We start from the raw sequence: 18,848 nt of genomic DNA, 5'->3' as shown, positions 1-18,848 counted from the left end.
GACTTCTCAAGCCCCATTCGCACCAGCCCCCTCTGTGAAACTCAGCCAGGGCCGGCACAGGGCCCTGCCTTCAGCACCCGGCCATGCCCCCGAGCCGTTCAACACCCTCCAGCCCCGGCAGAAGAGGCCCAGGGCCTGCGTGGGCCCCGGGCGAGTCTAGGGTTCCCAGGACCTCAACCCGATGGGGGGCTGACCCGGCGGGCTGACCCGGGTGCCCCAGCGAGCACGGGGTGCGGGCAAGGCGGGTGGCCAGAGGGACTCCAGGCTGACCCCAGGCCCCCGGGGAAGCTGGTCCTGCCTCGGGCCTGGTCGGCACCAGCACCGGCTCAGGAGGGGGGCCTCTCAGCCACAGGGGTCTGCTCACGGCCAGGCAGGGGGGCCCTGAAGGAGGGGAGACCAGCAGGAAGGGCAGAGAGCCAGGGAGCACCCCAGGGCAAAGGCCACAAACAGGACGGCCTCGGGGTGCGGAGGGAAGTCCCGACGGGCACGTGAGCGCCGGCAAATGCTCTGTGGCTGTGAGACACGAGGGTCGGGGAGGCGATGGGGAAAGGGCGGGGGTCTGATTAGCGAGAAATGCTGTATTTCCCAGTGAGATTGCATCGCCGTGCAGGGCTGGTGTGGGGGGAGGTGCAGGCAGAGGACGCGGACCCGGGGAGGCCTGCCAAGCCCACGCCCTCGGCCGCGTGGAGGCCTGGGGGTGTCCGGCGAAGAGAGCCACGGTGACCGGCCCCCGAGCCACCGAGTACGACCAAATCCCCAAGGGGCCCCGGGAGGGAGACGGGGTCTGGGCCAGCCCGCGGCACCCACAGCCGACACTCCCAACAGAGAGGCGGGCCAAGCGACCCGGGGCCTGGGCCTCTCCTGGCACAGACCTCCAGGGAGCCCAAACTTCGGAAGGCCCAGCCCTCCCCACTGCCTCTTAGTCCCCAGGGCCAGAAGCAGGAAAAGGCCTGGCCCCCCCGGGGCTGCTCCTGGCTCCTGGCGGGAGGCACAGACCTGGCCCCATGCACAGTGCTCAGCCTGTGGTGCTGGGCCCACGGTGCTCGCAGGGCAGGGCGGCGGGCGCGGGATGGAGTGTGCCCCGTGGGCTGTCCGCATCCTTCCAGCTTCTTCTAGAAGGACAGACAGAAGGAATTCTCAGCTCTAGAAACACCATAGTTTCACCTCACTTCTCAGAGGTGAAACTATGGTGTTTCCGGGGACTCTTGAGGGCAAGAAGAGCAGCTCTGGGGTGGGGGACAGCAGACCCCGGATCCGAGACCCCCCCCAGGAAGAGGAGCAGCCCCGAGGAGGGAGGGGTGGCTTCCAGAAGGGCCGGATTGACGGCCAGCCCAGGGGAGCCCCTGGGGGCCCATGCCTGGGGGAACCCAGCAAGAATTTCCTCCGGAACAAAGGCTCAGCGGTGTCCCCTGAAGCTCCCACCTCAGCGTCCAGCCCTTTGCTCCCTGGTTCCCGGAGGCCTGGGGCCTGCCAGCGGCCAGGGCAGGAGGCAAGGGGGCAGAGAACCAGCCCTGGGCTTTCAGCCCCGAGCCCCGTGCTCTCGCCCTGCTCCCAGTGTGACCTCAGGGCAAGCAAGTGGTCTCACTGAGCTCTGTCACTAGGACCCCGTCAGCCCCGCGGGACTTGTCCCTGAGCCTAAGGACTGATCCCCTCAGCCCAACTCACAGCCTGAGCTCTGAGCAAGTGTTGTGTGCAACACAATCAGAAGAGGGAAGGGCTTTGTGCTGGCTGCCCGGACAGGACAAGGCCCCAGTGGGCACCTCACACGCAGCCCCAGAGGGACCCAGGGCCTGGCGAGGTTCCCAGGGTCTGCCCCGACCGGCACTGGCTCCCAGGGGCGGGGCGGGGGGCAGGTAAGCCCAGGGCACCTGCTGACCCCCCCGGGGCAGGCACCTGGCTCAAGAACGGCGTGAAAAGTGCTGCCCAGACCTCACCAGGCCACGTCCCTGTCACCCAAGCCGCAGCCTGGAGCCTGGGCTCCGTCCGGACACGGAAACTCTAACCCAGGTCATTCACTAGACAAACGATTATGGAGAGCACGCGCCACACACGGGGTCACCCAGTCCCACCGCGGCCCAGCCTGGAAGCTGAGGAAACCACAGGCCAGGCACCCTGGCCTCTGACAACGGCCCTGGGATCTCTCAGTGACCTGCACCGTCCTTGAGGCCATTTTGGGGCTGAGTCACAGGCCTGCCGGTGGCATGTCTTTTTTTTTTTTTTTTTTTTTTTAAGGTTTTTATTTATTTGCCAGAGATAGAGAGAGAGAATACACACAAGCAGGCAGAGAGGCAGGCAGAGGCAGTGAGAGAAGCAGGCTCCCTGCCGAGCAAGGAGCCCGATGCGGGGCTCGATCCCAGGACCTTGGGATCATGACCTGAGCCGAAGGCAGCTGCTTAACAAACTGAGCCACCCAGGCGTCCCCCGGTGGCGTGTCTTGAAGCAGACGTTGCACAGGTGGTCAGAGGACAACATGCCCAGCCTGCAGAGCAGATCCCTGTTGGTCTGGGTCCTCTGCAGGGCAGGCAGCAGGCTGCTGGAGGGGACAGGCCAGGGAGGGGTCACCGTGAGGGGATGATGACAGAGTTGCAGAGCAAGGAGGGGGCTGAGCTGGACAAGAGGGGACAGAGGCTGAGAGGCTGGGCCAGGTCCCACGCAGGGAGCCCGGGAGGGTGGGGGGAACAGGGGACAACCTCCAGAGCCTCCGGGGCCGTGACAGCTTCAGGAGGGTCCAGATGGAGTGGGGCTCCCAACGCCCCCGACCCCTGGTATTCACGCCTTTATGCAATCCCTCCCCTGGGCGTGGGAGGGATTAGACTTACTTGTACAGAACCGTCGTCCGCAGCCGGCCCCAGTAAGGAACGGAGGCCTGTGGCAGCCACGCGGGGGGAGCTTGGAAGGGGACCCCCCAACCGCCGAGCCCTGAGATGCCCACAGCCCTGGCTGCCCCCTTGACTCCGATTCCTGACCCCCAGGGAGTACGAGGCAATCGTGTTGGCTGCGTTAAGCCGCCACGTTTGGGACGATCTGTTACACAGCAATACCTCACTAACGCATAGAGAAGCCACAGAACCTGGGCAGGGAGAGGTTCTGCTGCATTTACAGGGGAGCCCAGGGCAAAGAAGGAACCTTCAGGAAGGATCAGGAGGGGAGTCGGCAACTCAGGGTACAGATCTGCTTCTGCAGAAAAGCCCAACATCTGGGTCTACGTGGGAAGTTCCCCTAGCCCCACCCTGGCCGGACGGCCACCTCCTGACCCTGGCAACACAGACACACAGGTGCCCCCCAGCTTCCCGTCAAGCCAAGCCCGAGGTCACCTCAGCCCTTGATCCCTGCAGGCGCCAGCAGCCACAGAGGCCCCTGCGTGGGGTCGCGTGCTGGCCCCTCCCCTTGTGTTGGACACTCTAAGGACCATCTGCCCGTCTCCCACTCCGTCTGCCCGTCTCCCACTCGAGGGCCCTTCGGACTTAATCTTTCCGGATTCCTGCTGGGTATTTGCCATCAAACCTACAAGAGGCTATGAGGGATGGGACAGTCTCATGAACATCTTCCCAACTTTTCCCAATCTTTTCTGTATTCACGCACGTTAAGGACTTTTAAGAGCTGGCCTAAAGATGCGTTACAATTTAATTTAGAATTAATTCTAATGTTAATTTAAAATAAATTAAAAGCTTATTTTTAGGAGGCCCAAAGGGATGCAAAAAGTCTCAAAAAGGGGACTGGCTTCAGGCAAAGTGCCCACGAGTGACCCGCTGGCCTGGGTGCCCGGGGTACACCGCAGGCTGAGTGGGCAGGATGGCGCTCCCGCAGCTCCAGAGGCCAGCTCCTTCCCCCTCCCTGCCGTGCACCCTGGCCAGGGAGGAAGGGATCTGCTGTCACCCTCCTACAAGGTGCCACTGCTGAGGCCAGAAAGCATTCTGCCCTCACCATAGTCACACCCAGGCCCGGTCCCGAACCCGCCGCCTGGGGGCCACCCGCGCCCTGGAGAGTGCTGCGGAGGCGGCATCTGGGCCGGTGCCCTGCTGAGTGCATGGGCAAGGGTTATGGGGGCCGCAGGGAAGGCAGGAGCAGGGGCTGGGCGGGAAGCAGGACTGAGGGAGGAGGGTTGGGGAGGACCTCCGCGAGATGCTCAGGCTGGTGGAGGGTCCGCGGGGCAGAGGGGGAGTAAGAAGGCCCAGAAACCACGGGAAGCTCAGGGCTCCCCCGGGCGCAGGGGGGCAGTGGAGGGGAAGGGGAGTGGGAGTGCCTCCAGAGGACACACATCTTCCACCCACCGCCCCCTGGGGCCACCACACGCCTGGGCCGGGGTGGCCGGCCGCCCACCGGGGCTTCCCAGCAGATGCACCCAGGTTAGGTCAACAGACAGGCTGGGCTCTAGGGCTGCCCGTGGAGAGCCCGAGGACGGGGCATGGAGGGGAGGAAGGAGAAAGGAAGGCCAGCGCGGACCCCAGAGTTGCCAGGAGCTGAGAGCTGAGCGGCAGGGACAGAGCCCGCCCGCCGCGGGTAGGTGGCCGTCCCCATGCGCAGCCGGTGGCTGCCCCCCACCCCCGCCGACTTCCTCCCTGGGGGTCTCCCCAGCTGTCCTCACTGAGCCTCACTCTCATTGGCCCAAATCACAGGGCTGGGCACAGGTGTCGGTCTGGGGTCAGGGTTTGGGGAGATGGAGGAGGGGAGCAGGGAGGAGGCTGCAGGGCACATCCAGGGTGCCGCAGGGCTGGGGCTGAGGACAAGGAGGCCGGGCCGGGAACAGACGCGCAGGGAAGGGAGAGACCCAGGCCCGCTCGCGGCGCAAGGTGGCGTCCCGGCCCCTGTATGACGAGCACCTCTTCCCGCTCAGACAGAGAAATGATGAGAGAGGTGAGAGCCAAGAGAGGCTCACAGACGCTTCCTCCTCTCCGACCCCGGGACCTGCCCGGGGCCCTCGGCCTAAAGTTCCCGCGGGCCGGGCGCCTGGGGGGCTCCGTGGGTTAAAGCCTCTGCCTTCAGCCTAGGTCATGATCTCAGGGTCCTGGGATCGAGCCCTGCATCGGGCTCTCTGCTCGGCAGGGAGCCTGCTTCCTCCTCTCTCTCTGCCTCTGCCTACTTGTGATCTCTGTCTGTCAAATAAACAAATAAAATCTTAAAAAAGAAAGAAAGAAAGAAAGAAATGCCTTAAGTTCCCACGGGCCATCCTGCCTCTGGCCTTGGACGGCTCCCTGGGATCTCCATGCTCAGCACCCCTACCTATGGGGCTCCCAAACTCGCAGGCGGCCCTGCCCAGGCCCGGCATCTCCACCTCCAGCCCTATGATGTCAAACCCTGTGGCCCCGAAGCCCAGAGACATCTGACGCGCCCCGTGCGACGGCCGCCAGAAGCCGAAGCCAGCCAGGGGAAGGATGGCAGGACCCCACAGCTGGGTGCCGCCCAGGCCCTCTAGACAGACCCCATGGGAAGCTGGGGGCCTGGGACCCGTGAAGGGGGTCCCCCAGGAGGTGCCCCATGTGCCCCTCTCTGCCTGTCCCCAGGGAGGCAGCCCCTCCTGCAAGACACAGGCCCCACTTTCTCTCCAGGCCTCTGGGCACATCCTGGGGCCAGGGTGTGTACAAGTGTGTACGTCTAGCCAGCTCTAATGGGCTCCTAAGGGACAGAGCAGGGGCGACCAGCAGTCAGAAGGCCGGGACACGGCCGGTCCCGCCACACAAACCTCCCAGCCAGGCGCCAAGGTCCAGAGAGCAGAGTGGCACCGTGTGAAGGTTCGCCTGCCTAGGATGGAGATGCCATGCAGGGCAAGGGGGCAGAACCACAGCCCTGCCTTCTGCCAGCTCCCGTGTCTCCACTGCGCCCTCCTTTTCCTTTGGTTGGTGGCCCCCACCACACGCGAGTCCCCCGCCTGGGCAGCCGCCCACAGCCACCAGGGAGGAGAGCGGCAGCCCCCCCCCGCCCCCCGCAGCATCCCTCGTCACTCACCAGTGCCCTAGGACTCAGGTGAAGCCTCTGGTCTCTACCCCCAGAGGGGGTAGAGGGGGACAGCTTCCTCTGTCCATCTGTTTAGTGCTCGTACCTTTTAAAATGTGGCACACACAGCTTGGGGGCCTCTGCCAATGACAGAAGATGCTTCTGGAAGGGGAGACGCTGACCCGGCCCCCGGGAGGTGTCCACACAGGCTGGGGACACACACAGGGCACGGCCAGCATGCCATCCCCATGTCATGCTCAGGCAGGCGGGCAGGGCACCTTGGTTTTTAGTGAAGAGACCTAGGGTCCGTGCGGACCCTGGCGCGTCCCCCACCCCCTCCCCCAACTGCCTTCTCCCGGAGACGGTCCTCTTCTTCCCTCTTCTCCAACATGGGAGAAAACCCGGATGAGGCTCTCCTTGTATCCCCAGACACACGCGTGCTCCCCAAGTGCACACCCCCACCTGGGGGCCCCCACGGTCCTGGGGGGCCCAGCTCCGGCAGAAAGGAAGGGATGGAGGACACCCCAGACTTAGGAGTCTGCAGCCCCATGGGGAAGGCTCCAACTCCACCAGCACTGGTCCGGGGAGCTGGGCAGAGCCCGCTGCTGGCCTGGGGGCACAGGGCACCCAGGGGGTCAGGGCCAGGAGGCCATGCAGCCTGTGGGACGGGGGATGGGCCAGAGGCCCAGGGAGGCCCTCCTGAGAGGGGGAGGTAGAGTCTGGGCAGAACGTGGGGGCACGTTCAGGATCCGCACGGCAGGATCACCGGGAGGCTCTGAGAGTGGGTGAGGCCCGGACCTGGTGGAGTCAGCTGCAGCGCCGAGCGTGTGACAGGGTCTGGGCACGGGCGGCTGTGTTGGTGGCCCCCTGGAGACCTGGCCGCGGGCCAGCTCCGGAAGGGGCCGGAGCCCGTGGGTGGCTGGGCACAGACGTGGAGTGCTAAGTACGGTGGGGACTCCGTACGGGAAGCCCTTCCGGCAAGGGGAGCGGGGGGTCTCCGCGGGGCCACGGTGGGAGAGGCACAGAGGGGCTAAAGCATGGTCCACGGCTCCCCAGGGCCCAGCCGCACAGCAAGGGCCCCAAGTGGGCTCCACCCTGCCCGGGGCCCAGGACCTCAAGGACAGAGCAGGTGGCAGGAAGGGGCACCAGCAGGCGCTCAGGTCACCGGACAGCTGGCTCTCCCAGCGGCGCCGGAATCGGATTCCTGGAAGGCTGCTTGTGCGGGAGTGGGAAGGCCTGTCCGGCAAGGAGAGCGGGGGCGAGGGGGAGGCGACCTGCGTCCACGCACCGCGGCCCCTGGGAGCTCGGCCAGGAGATGCGCCGGTGCCCCCGTGGGCCTCCACCTCTGCCCACAGAGGGGATGGGGGCTGTGCCAGGAGGCGGGGCTGTCGTCGGTGCCCAAGGCGGAGCCCGACCCTGCCGGGGGCGGGTGCCAGGCGGGGAGCGCAAGCCCAGCCCCCTCCCACTCCCACCACCGCGTCCCCGCTGCTCGGGTCTCCCGTCCAGCTGTCCCTAGCGAGCCTTCTTCTCACCCCTGCCCAACTGGGCTCCAGCACACCCTCCTCCACGAAGGACGGGCCACCCCGCTGCCCACTGCCCAAGCCGCCTGTGGCTGTGCCCAGGAGGAAAGCCCCTGGCTTCCCTGAGGACCCCGCAGAGGGACCCAGCTGTGACCTGGCCAGGGGCGTACAGTCCCGATGTAATTCACCCTGGGACTCTCTCGTTCTGGATGGGGTGCCCCAGCAGGGCGCTGCTCTCAGGCCGCCCTCGGGGACCCCAGCTAGCTGCTTAGAGGCTTCTATGGGCAGCACAGGGGTCCTCTCCGCCCCTCCCCCATTTCTGGAAATTTCCAGTGGAAAACCAAGTTCCTGCCCTAGGGAGGGGGAGGGGCTGCTTCCTCTTTCCTTCCAGTTCCAGGCACACAGTGGGTCTCCCTCCCCCCACCGAGCCTCAAAAGCCTTTGCATCTAAAGACACTGGACTCTTTGTTGGGGGGCCAGGGAGGGGAGAGGGGGGAGGGGGCAGAGGGGAGGGGGGAGGGAACCCAACCCACCTGTTCGTTCCCTTCTCCTCCTCTCCCCAGCCCAGGTCAGAGTGAAAAAACCGCTTCCTGGCTGATTCCATCTGGAACCTAATCACCCAGACAGCTGCGGCGGCCCTCGGCCCTCGGCCCTCGGCCCTCGGATGCCAGCCCCTGGCTCCCAGCTCGCGTGCTGGACGCCTCCCCGCCAGGCCCACACGGCTCCTCCAGCAACCCTCCTCCCCAACCCCCCGGGGTGGGCCTCTGGTGGCAGCTGCTCAAGGGTCGCAGGACGCACCCATATCGTATATGACAACAGACAGAGGCGGCCGGCTGTCCCACAGGCCTGCGTGATCTGACAGTATATTACCCCGTGAAAACGTCAGAGTCGCGGCGGAGCGGCGGTCCCCCCCTCCCGGCGGGGCTGGCGGGGCACTGTGGGACGTGTTCCGGATGCTGTGAGCGGGCTTGGATTTTGTGGCGATCCCCCCCACCGCCACCCAGTCTCTGGGATGAGAAAGGAGGCCCCAGAGATTAAGCGGGGGCTGGGGCTCCCTGGTGCCAAGCAGGGGCGGGGGGGCCATCAGAGCACATGGCCTATCTGCCAAAGGGGGTGTGCCCTGTGCTTCCTGCCACTCTGAAGTCACGCGTGGAGAAAGCAATGGGGTGACGCAGGAGGACCTCGCAGTGGGGGGGACCTGGCGGGGGGGGGGGTTGTCTCCAAGGGGCACCTGGGACAGGCCCCCTCTCCAGGGGGCTGCAGGTGGCAGCCAGTTTGAGAACCTTCTTTGGACAGGTGATGATGAGCCGGGCTGTCCTAGGAGCCCAGGGCATCTGTCCTGGGGGGACGGTTTCTTCTTAGAAACTGCCAGACCTCGCTCCCAGGCTGCGCGCAGACCCGCCTGGTTTGGGCAAGGACTGAGGACGTGAGGCTAGGAGAAGGTGCCACGCCGAAGCTGTGAAGGGTGTTCTCATGGGACTCCAGGACAGAGACCAGCCTGGGGGCCAGGCAGGGCCCCCGGCATCCCTTCCACACCGGTCCTCAAGGAGACCAGGGCCCCTCTGAGAAGGCCACGCCGAAGGGAGGCATGAAGCGTGGGCTGAAATGGGGAGGGGCACTGGTGGGAATCCCCAGGGACTCTGGTCACGCCAGTCAAGATAGCGGCCATGTAGGTCCAAGGTTGCGGGGCAGCTCCCCACTGCCGGGGCCCAGGAGCCTCTCCCAGGAGGCAAGCAAGGGAGGCTCCAGGGGGGTGGTGACCAAGGATCCTCTCTGGTCTGCTGGAAAGCACTCATTCTCAGTGGCACTGGCTGAACTCTCAGTGCCTGGGAACCACCCCCACCCCCAGAGCTGGACCAGGGGCATCCTGGGAAGTGTAGTCTTTTAGGAGTTAGGAGAGCGGGCAGGGATTTCCAGGGGCGGTCCTCTAAGGAACAACGGAGGAAGAGAAGAGACCAAAGGGGATTACTCGGACCCTAATCCCTGGGTGCAAATTTGACATTCCTAAAGTGGCTGAATGTAGACATCTGCTGCCCAAAGTCACCAGCCTCAGATCCTCCCGCAGTGGCTTCTCTAGCAAGACGACCGAACTCTTATTTTGGCGGGGAGACCCGATGTTGGAGACCCAACGTGTCCCCCCACTCCTATCCTCCTCTGCCTACTGACCCCAGACACCAGGAGAGAGAAGCGCCAGCCAGGGGACAGGGGTGCTACCTGCCGGCGCCCGCCGAGGCTGCCGCACACTCCGCGTTATTTATGCTCACAGCCCGCTCTGATGACATATGTAAGTTGACAGCGAACATCCTATCAACTTGCTGGAGTGTATCTTGATTGTTAAAACACACTCTTAAAGGTGTACAATCGTTTATCAAATTAAAACAGCCGCACCTAGCCCGTCTCCTTTCTGCCTCCCCTGACCGCCCACCCCCAGCCCTGCAACCTCCTTCCTCCTTCCGCCTGGCCTCCGGGGGCCATTGTGCCCTTGCACCCAGGCCCTCCTCCCGAGGAGAGGCCATCCTGTGCTTCCAGGGACCCCAGGCCCTGCACCCCCTCCCCACCCTGCCCCAGGCCAGGGCAAGCCCACTAATAATCGCCAAGAAGTGACAAACGCCAGAAACCCCACCAATTAAATTTAAACTCATGCAAAGCTCAGTGGCCAGTAAATTATTATTTTTATTAGCTTGAACCAAGTTCCCGTAAGAGAGAAAGTCGACTTGCTCCCATGAATGGCTCTTGTATAATTTATTTAACTCTGTGCTCTTTGCCAAAGCCTGGAATATTTTTAGCTCGTTCTGTTGTTGGATTTGGCTTTTTTATGTGTGTTTCTGAGGGGTATTTTTAGCCTCATCCATGTTATTCTAACAGACTCCTATGCGTTCGGTCCTGTCTGTGCGGGCTGCTGAACCCAGTCTCGAGGCAGAGGAGGGAGATTTCTAAGAATAACCGGGCGGCGTTTGGGGTGCGTGTGTTTTCCTGGGGAGATGTGCTATCTGTACGAGGCCGCTCCCTGCCTCGCTGGCTAATTTGTTTTATTACTCACGTGACCTGGATATTCCTATAGGAATATCCTTATAGGCAATAATCAGACATGGCAGCACAAGCCCCACTGAGAAAAAACCCACATTCCAAAAATGGCTTCGGAGGGGCGGGCAGGGCGGCTGTGGCCGGGCTGGTCTACGCGGCCGCCGGATCCCCGGGGCTCTGCAGCGGGGCGGCCCGCTTTGATGTCTGGTTCTGTCACTTCCCAAGCAGGATGGGTAGAGTCTTCAGAAAGTAACTCTTTTCACACCTACTTAATGTTGGTAACTGTTGCAGAAACACCATCGTGTCATTGAGTTAATGAGGTATTTACGAAAATGTATTTTTTTCTTTACAAAAAAATATCACATGATGAGGGAGGGGGAGCCTTTGATGGGGTCTTTTCACACTAGGAAATTATCTTTCTTCCTCCAGTGTGTTTTGCTTTCTTTCTTTTCAAGGTTGGCAATCCGAAACGCCTTTAAGCAGGAAAGGAGTCTGCAGTCCTCCCGACAGAAGGGACCTGCTGCCGCCCTGTTTATTCCCAACGCCCCCCTTCCCCGCGGCCCCTGGCCTCCAGGCCGGGCCTGTCTACACCCCAAAAGAGACAAGAGAAGAGGCAGAGAGGAAAACCCAACCCGCAGCCAGACTGCGGAAATCGGCACCTCCGCCTGTCTTGGGTAGAGGCCCGGTGGTTCTTGGAGGCTCGGCCCAAGGCAGGGGGGTGGGGGGGCGGTGGACAGAAGGACGGAGGACAGGCGCTGACCCGGCCGGAAGAGGGGGTGGGGACCGGCTTCTCCCAGGCCCCGCCGCCTCTTTTTGAAAGGAGCCGGGAGAGGCGCGGTCCCCAACCGCTCCAGGCGGTAGTGCTGATGGAAAATCTTGGGTTGATGCGTTGTTGATTTTCTTTTTTTTTTTTTTTCCCCTAGACTTCACAGCTTTGCCTCTGGACCATCTGTATTAGAGACAAAATCTAACACTGCACTAAAAATAATGATTCCAAACATTTTAATTGCACCTTTTGGTGACAAGGTTACTGGAACAGCACTTTACCATAAAACCCTACAGCCCGATTATAAAGCTACCAGCACTTTCATTTTTAGAAAAACAATAGAAGAAGCCCTGGAGCCCAACGTCCCATCAGGGTCCTCAAGCTGACATCTTGAAAGCACTGGGTGGGGCAGCACAGGCAGGGGGGGGGGGGTTGGGGGGGGACAGGGAGCCCCTTGGCTCAGCCCTGCAGCCCCTGCCAGGGATAACGAGTCCTGGGAAGCCGGGACTCCATCCTTGGTGGCTGGACCCCACTCCCGGTTAGACCTGGACACACAGGAAGGAGCTTCGGGGCAATTTTCCTTTCAGGGGCAGCCGGAGCAGTGCGGGGAGGGAGGGGCGGCTAGGCTGCGGGCAGCCTGGCCTGGCCTGAGGATCGGCGGCCATCTGCGGAAATGGGAAGAAAGTCCGCCAAACTAGCCATTTGGAAATCCACACACAAATGGGGAAAAACACGTTTTTAACTTAATTATACTTTTTTTCCTTTCTAAACTAGATCATATATAGATACAGTCCAAAGCAAAGTGATCTGGGGTATAATTCTTTTAAAAAAATGATGCAGCTAAATTTTAAAAACCAATACAATATTCTGGCTTTCAGCAATTTCAAAAGGCTTTCGGCGGCAGACATTTCTCGCTGGACGCCCATTCGGGCCAGCCTTTCCGTCACTAATGGGTCGGACACCTCCAAACACAATAGCACTCTGGTCCCCCAGGGGGTGGAAATGGCCTCCAGGAACAGGGAACACGTGGCCCTTCAACCCCCCTCGAAGGGTGCCCTGGGGACCTCCAGCGCCCTCTGGAGCACCCTGCATATGGGGAGGAGGGCCGGGTCTAGGTCAAGGACACAGACCAGGCCACGGCCCACCCGGGATCTCCAAACCCAGCAAGGCCTCTGCTCCAAGAACCACGTGGTCAAACTTGGAAAGATCAAGACAATGGTCCGGGCCACCCCAACCACATTCCCACCTGACTTGGTGATGCCTGCATGTGGCAGAAACAGCAGAAAAGGGACATGGTGGCTGACCAAGACCTAGGTTAGGCTACAGGTTTGGGAGTGGGGACCGGGGAGGCAGCCGTGACCTGAATGGATGGGGAATCCCACCTGCTCGGGCCTCCCCCGAGTGGGATAGCCTGGGGGAAGCCTAGGCATCAGGCGCCCTTCCGGACCCTCTCTGGACCCTCGTTTCAGGGGTGATGCTCCTACCTGCCCGGCTAGCAGGCACAACGCTGGGGGGGGGGGTTGCAGCTCCTCCCTCCCCATCCCCCAACCTGCAGGCTCAGCCTTCCCACCCTCAGCGGGGCTGCAAGCCTCCAGCTGAGAAAAGGGGCTGGCAGGGAGACCACACTGTCCCTGTGGCCCGCAGGAGCCCCGCGCCGCAGCCCCCCAGTGTAGGCTCCTCCCGGTGGGCACCATCTCCAAACCCGGGGCAGGAGAGTCACTAACTCCAGGGACAGCCAGCACAGATATTTTTAAATCCCCAATTTCCCAAGCAAGTACGTTTCCTCTTTCAAGTTATAAATCTAGAGAGGAGAAAAGAGAAGGACAGAAAGAGGAACAGCAAGAAAGAGCTGAAGGGCCGCCTCAGGGAGGCCCCTCACCCGGGCTGAGCACAGGACGCCGGGGAGCCCAGCCCCTCTGCTCCCGCCTCCATCTAACTTTCTGTACATGCTAAAAGCCCATTAGTAATTAAGGAATTTTGCATATTTTTTTCTTTTTAGGAAATTTATGTTTTTCTTTCTGACATTTTCCCTTCTAGCCCGAGTCTTCCATCCGTTTTAATCCACACTAATTGTAATCCCATTAAAGCAGATATAATTTTATTAGTATTCACAGTTCATCAAGCTAGCAATAATAACTGTTACTGCCAAATTAACAAACAAACCCCAAAAAGCGGCAAACAGCATTTCCGATGTTTAGAACAAACTGTAAACAAAAGCAAGCCAGCCTTCAAGCCTGACCGGCAGGCCCCCACCCCAAGCCCCAAACCTTACTCCTGCAAACTCTGCGGGCTAAAGCCGGTGACCTCCAGGGTCTCCCCGAGATAGCCGCCCCTGGGCTCCCCGCTCCCTCTCCCTGACCTTGCTCAACGGTAATATCAGAGCCGTCTTGGAGGGGTGAGGGCCGCTGGGGAGGCCTGGGTCAGCCCTGCCCAGGAGCAACGCTCCGCGGAAAGGGATCCGCCAGGACGGGAACGCCGGGCAGGCCCGTTCACTCCTCTTGGAGCAAATTCGCGGCGCACTCGCCTGCACCGAAATGGCGAGGCGGCCCCGCACCGCCCCCAGCCAGGCCGCCGCCCGGCGCTGCGCTCCCCCGGGGCGGCGGGCCTGGAGCCTCGGCCGCGCTGCAGCCACGCTCTGTCCGGCTTTAGCCGGATACCGGACGCACTTGTTAAAGCCCAGGCAGCCCCTGCAAACCCATTCTCACCCTGACACTTCAAGGCTTTATATAGAAACAGGATTTGCTCGTCTTACACCAGCAGTCCCTATTAGCGCGCACCCCGCGCGCACACCGCCCTAATCCGCCGGCCGCGGCGCCCCCCGCCCCCAGGCACAACAGCCGTTTTGTTCCCGCAGAAAGTGCCTCGTTGTCCCGGCCCCGGAATGTCTCAAGGATGTGAATGCAGAATGCAGAAACGAGGTTTCCGGGGGAGTTTGGGTTTTCTGCAGGAAGGGGTGGGGGAGGGGGCCGGAGGGGAAGGCTTTATTTTTAGCCGGCTCCGGGGCTGCCCTCCGAGACCCGGGGGACCCCGGCAAGGCCGCTCCAAACCGCGGCTCGGCGGCTCGGGGCCCCGCCACCGCGGCCCCGGCGGGGTAATGAAAGCGAAGCTGCCCCGCGAGGGCTCCACGGAGAGGAGGGGCGCGCGCCCGCTCCCCCCGGACCGTGCCCGCCTCTCGGCTGGGCCTCCTCTCCCGCGCCCGCCCGGGCCGGCACTGACCTGTGTGCGAAGCCATGGGCAGTGGCGACGGGAAGTACTTTCCGGGCTGGAAGTGAGCGGGCGGCTGCGCGGCCGGCCCGGCGGGGGCAAGGCGCGCGGCGGCTGCGCTGCGGTGGCCCAGGCTCCCGCGCTCCGACAGCAGATGCGGCGGCGGCGCGAAGTCGCGGCCATCCATGCCGGGCCCCGGCCCCGGCCCCGGCCCGCCGCCGCCTCCGGGGAGCAGCGCGGCCGGGGCCTCGGGGCGGCTCGGCGTGCGCGGGCGGCGCGCGGGCGGCGCGGAGGAGGCGGTGTCCGGGGTCAGCGGCCGGGTGGCGGGCGGGTCAGCACGCCGGCGGACTGGGCTCCTCGGCGGGCAGCCGCGCGCCGAGCCGGCGGCCGCCGTGCGGGTCCATAGTCTGCGGAGGCAAGCAGAAGAGACTCGGTGACTCGGGGGGCTCGGCTCGTCTGGGAGGGGGTGTCCTCGCCCCGCCCGCCGGCCGGACCCGGGACAGTCCGCGCGTCTCCCGCCGCTTGCGCGCGCGCCGGGCCACCCGGGCCGTCCGGACCCCGCGCGCACACGCACCGTCCCGGCCGCGCTCGGCCCCGAAGAGCCTGGGGGAACCCGGCTGCAGCGCTCGCCGCTACCCCTTCGCGTCTCCGCGGGTCCCTGCGGCGAGGGCGCCGCGGCAAAAGGCTGCTTGCTCCGCTGGGTGATAAAAACCCAAATCTGCGAAGCCATCACGCACACACACACACAGACACACACACTCACACGCACACCCCCTCCCCTCCCCCGCTGCCCAGAGGTGTCTCGGAGGAAAAGGCCTGAGGTCCACGCTCGCCTTTTTCCTCTCCCCCCTTATGCCGAGGTCCAGCTTTTACTACATTCCGCTTAACCGAATAACCATGCTAATTAAGCGAGTAATTTTATTGATTGTAACTCAAGAGTTTTTTTTTTTTTTTAAATAACCTTCCTTTCTCCCCTGTTCCCATCCCCCCATGCGTCTTTCGGCCCATTCTTTAGAACCAGCCGCCCCCGACAAGGCCCCCACCCCCAGCTCCCAGCCGGGACCCCGGGGCAGCTCCCCAATGTCCCAGGAGTCTGCGTCCGCCGCCGGTGTCACCTGGGCGGCCACGCCGCAGTGCCCGGCCTGCCGTCCCCGAGCCGGGAGCTTCCCGGCTAGGCTGGAACAATTACCCCGCCCCCCAATCAAATTCGCCCAGGATCTTCCACTGCGGACTGGGGACTTGGGGGCGGGGGTGGGGTGGGGGATGCTTTGAGAGTCAGAAAGTGTTCCCTCTTGGCGCCCCGAATCGGCCACAGAATTCCTCCCTGCAGCGCCTGCCCCGGGTCGCCGAGCCCAGTCGGTCTCCGAGCGGCCGCGCGGCCCGGGCACGCGGGGGTCTGCGGCGGCCGGCTCAGCCCTCCGGCCGCGGGGAGTCGGCCCGGCCCCGCGCAACCTTCGCCCCAGCTCAGGGCCCAGCAGACCCCGGGACTCAGCCCTGGGTTTCCCCCTCCCGGCAAAGCCACTTAAAAACACCCCCGCCTCCCTTCCTTCCACCCCCGCGCGGCCGGGGGCGTGCACTGGGAGGCCGAGTGGGCAAACACCGACCCGGCGACAGAAACTGCACGGCCGGGCGCGCGCGTGGACCGCTTTCACGTTGCATATTTCCCCTCATCTTCCTAAATCTGCATTGTTTCGGCGTTCGGTGTCAGCTCCCGCCGAAGGGAGAGGGGCAGGCTCGGTACTCTCGCCGGCGAACCCCGCGGAAAGCCCGGCTCCTGCCTTCCCGCCGTCCCGCCGTGGCAGCAGGGTGACCAGGATGCTCTCCAGGCCGTGAGCACCAGTTTAGACGGCCGTGTCGAGCGCTACGGGCTCCACAACGTCTTATTTGCAGACTATTTTGTGTTTGATTTAATCTATAACCGAAAACATAATGTATTAAGTGAACACATATTTGCTCAGCTGATAAGCTTTTCTCCATATTTATCCGGAGAACTTTCGCATTGTAAATAAATGGGACCTGCACAAAGAGTTCTCTTTGTCTCTCAACTTCATACAAAGGGGTTTGGGGTTCCCTCGCCGCCAGGGATCGCCGGCTCTGCCCCGGTCTAACAAACAAACCCGTTCGCCGCCGCGCGGGCCTGCAAAGCGAGCGCCGCGCCGCCAGGGCCAGGGCAGCGCCGGCGGGCGGGCTGCCGGCGCCGGGTCAGGGGAGGGGCGGCCCGGGCCGGGGGCCTCGGGGAGGGACAAAGACAGAGAAGGAGGGGAGGGAGGTCTGGAACCTACGACTTCAAAGGCGCCGAGGGCCTGGGCTGCGCCCGCGGGGGCGCGAGGCTTGCCGGCGGCCTCCGGGGACTCGTGCGCGCTACGCTTTTGTTCGTGGGTCCTTTCTTCCCGCAGGGGACTGCGACGCGAGCTGCTCGCGATTCTCGGGACGCGGGCTCGGCCGCGCGCAGCGGTCTCAGTCTCGCGCGCCCCGCGGCCGGATCGCGGGCTCACCGTCCCGCCAGACTCGGTACGCACCCTGGGGGCGCGAGGACGCTCGCCCGCCCCTGCAGCTGCGATTCCGACGGGGCAGGAGGGACTTCCCTTTGTGCTCTTCGCTCCCGGAGAGGCCGCGCGGCGCCTCCGCGCCGGTCGGCGGGCGGCCCTGGGCCTGCGGAGCCCCGGTGGAGGACGGCGCTGGGCGGGGACGCGCGGGCGCCGCGGCCCGGACCCGAAGCCGCCGAGCCGCCCCCCGCCGCTGCTCGGGCTGCAGCCCCCTCCCCCAGCGCCGCCGCAGGCCGCGGCCACAGGCCTGGCGGGTCTAGGGCAGGAAACGCAGCGAACGCGGCAGAGGGCAGGGGCCTCGCCCCGGGCGGAGGAACGACGAGCACGGTTTGGAAAGAACCGAACTTCGGACCGCTGGGACGCTGGGCTCCTCCCGGGAGGAGCGGGCTCGGTCCCCAGAGCTGCCGCCCCCACTCTGCGTGGCTCGCGCGCTCCTGAATCCGGGGTTCCTGGGGTCTGCCTCGCTTCTAGCCGAAGGACCAAAACAACGCGCCGCCGCTTCGGCCGCCCTAGGGCTCGGAGCACCCTCTCTGCGCGTCCCTCCGGCGCAGTCTCGCAGCGCGCGGGCGCCGTGAGGCCTGCAGGCTGGGCTGGAGCCAGGGGCGCACCGGGGCGCGGTCGGCTCCGGCGCCGCCGCAGAACCCGCTCCCTGCGAAACGGCCGCGCCCGCCCCCGCGGGAGAGGACCGAGGGCCGGGGCCGCGCGGGAACCCGCACCCCCAGGGCGCACTCGCCCGCAGACCCCGCCAGGCCGGCCGTGACCCGAGCCCCACGCGCTGCCCGGGACACACGCGGCGAAAACGCCCCGCTGCGCTGGCCTCGTGCCCCCCTTCCCCGTCCTCGGCACCCCCGCCTCCCAGGAAAAGAATTTCTGAAATGTTCTACAACGAATTAGGCTCTGGAAAGCGAAAGCCGAAGAACTCGCATCACCGCTCCCCACCGCGGGCCCTCGCGGGCGGCCCGAAAGCCCCTCCGGCCAGCGGCCCGCACCGCCGCAGCCTCTCCGAGCCGGCGCGTTCCCAGGGCCGCCGAGCGACCGGGCGGGGCCGAGCCGCGGCGGCTCGCGGGGGGGAGCGAGGTGGGGGGCGGACAACCGGGGTCCGTCCGTGGTGCCGCGGGAGCCCGACTCGCGTTGGCGGCGCCCGGGTCCTCGCCCACGGCCGCCCGGAGCCACCCGCGCAGCTAGCGCTGGACGCAGCCTGGAGGTCCCTGGCCTGTCGCGGTTATTTATTTTTAATGCTGGGTGTCGATCGAGACAACAAGCGCTCAGAGCAAAGCAAGGACGCGTTACGGGGGGAATTTTAAGCCGATCGATAAGATTTTTCAGAGAAAAAAAAATCGCTCTTATATATAGTCCATCTTAAAAAAAAAAAAAAGCCTACTCGACATTATAACGGAATTTTTAAAAGGGAAGATATATACTCCTTAACATCGCAACCCTGAATTTCTCTTGCTAAAAAGAAAAAAATGTAAATCCCCAAAGCCAAAATAAAAAATAAAATAATAATAAAAATACAAAAACAAAAAATGAAAGCAATTTCAGTTACTTACTGGAGGCTGTTTCCTGGATACAATTGAATGCAATACAATTAAATCAGTAAATGTGACTTTGTTTTGTATTCCTATTGGTATTTTCAATGTGCTGACTGTTGCACTGTAAATGCACCGCTTCCACAACAACGACTCTAGCGAGCCCATCCAGAGCGGCTCTCAAACCTGCAGCCCGGCGCGGCGAGCCACGGGCCCTGCATACTAATAAGCTCGTGCCACTCAGCCCCGAGCAGCCGGCGCGCTGATTGGCTGCGCGGCCCTCCGCGGCCGGGAGCTCGTGCCACTCATTCGGCGTAAACAGGCCTCCC

General features: G+C 63.5%; 1 protein-coding gene and 1 long non-coding RNA gene across 7 annotated transcripts in view; both read right to left on the bottom strand.

Annotated features, from left to right (window-relative positions):
• BAHCC1 (BAH domain and coiled-coil containing 1) overlaps positions 1-18,721 on the bottom strand; it is a 60,242-nt gene extending 41,521 nt beyond the window's left edge. For 4 of the 6 annotated variants that reach the window (XM_082705394.1, XM_082705396.1, XM_082705395.1 and 1 more), the window contains exon 1: positions 14,457-14,851. In XM_082705394.1, coding sequence (XP_082561520.1) covers positions 14,457-14,631 — 175 coding nt within the window. In that variant the 5' untranslated portion in view covers positions 14,632-14,851. Of the gene's footprint in view, positions 1-14,456; positions 14,976-18,540 lie in introns of those variants that run through there. The other 2 variants (XM_082705397.1, XM_082705398.1) reach the window with 2 other exon arrangements.
• Positions 1-18,848, bottom strand: part of LOC309850933 — a 1,194,231-nt gene that overhangs the window by 206,326 nt on the left and 969,057 nt on the right. The window lies entirely within an intron of this gene.

Source organism: Mustela nivalis (genome assembly GCF_964662115.1).
Source record: "Mustela nivalis genome assembly, chromosome: 17".
Lineage (NCBI taxonomy): Eukaryota > Metazoa > Chordata > Mammalia > Carnivora > Mustelidae > Mustela > Mustela nivalis.
Note: the sequence above shows the minus strand (reverse complement) of the source record. Positions and strands in the feature narration are given on the sequence as shown.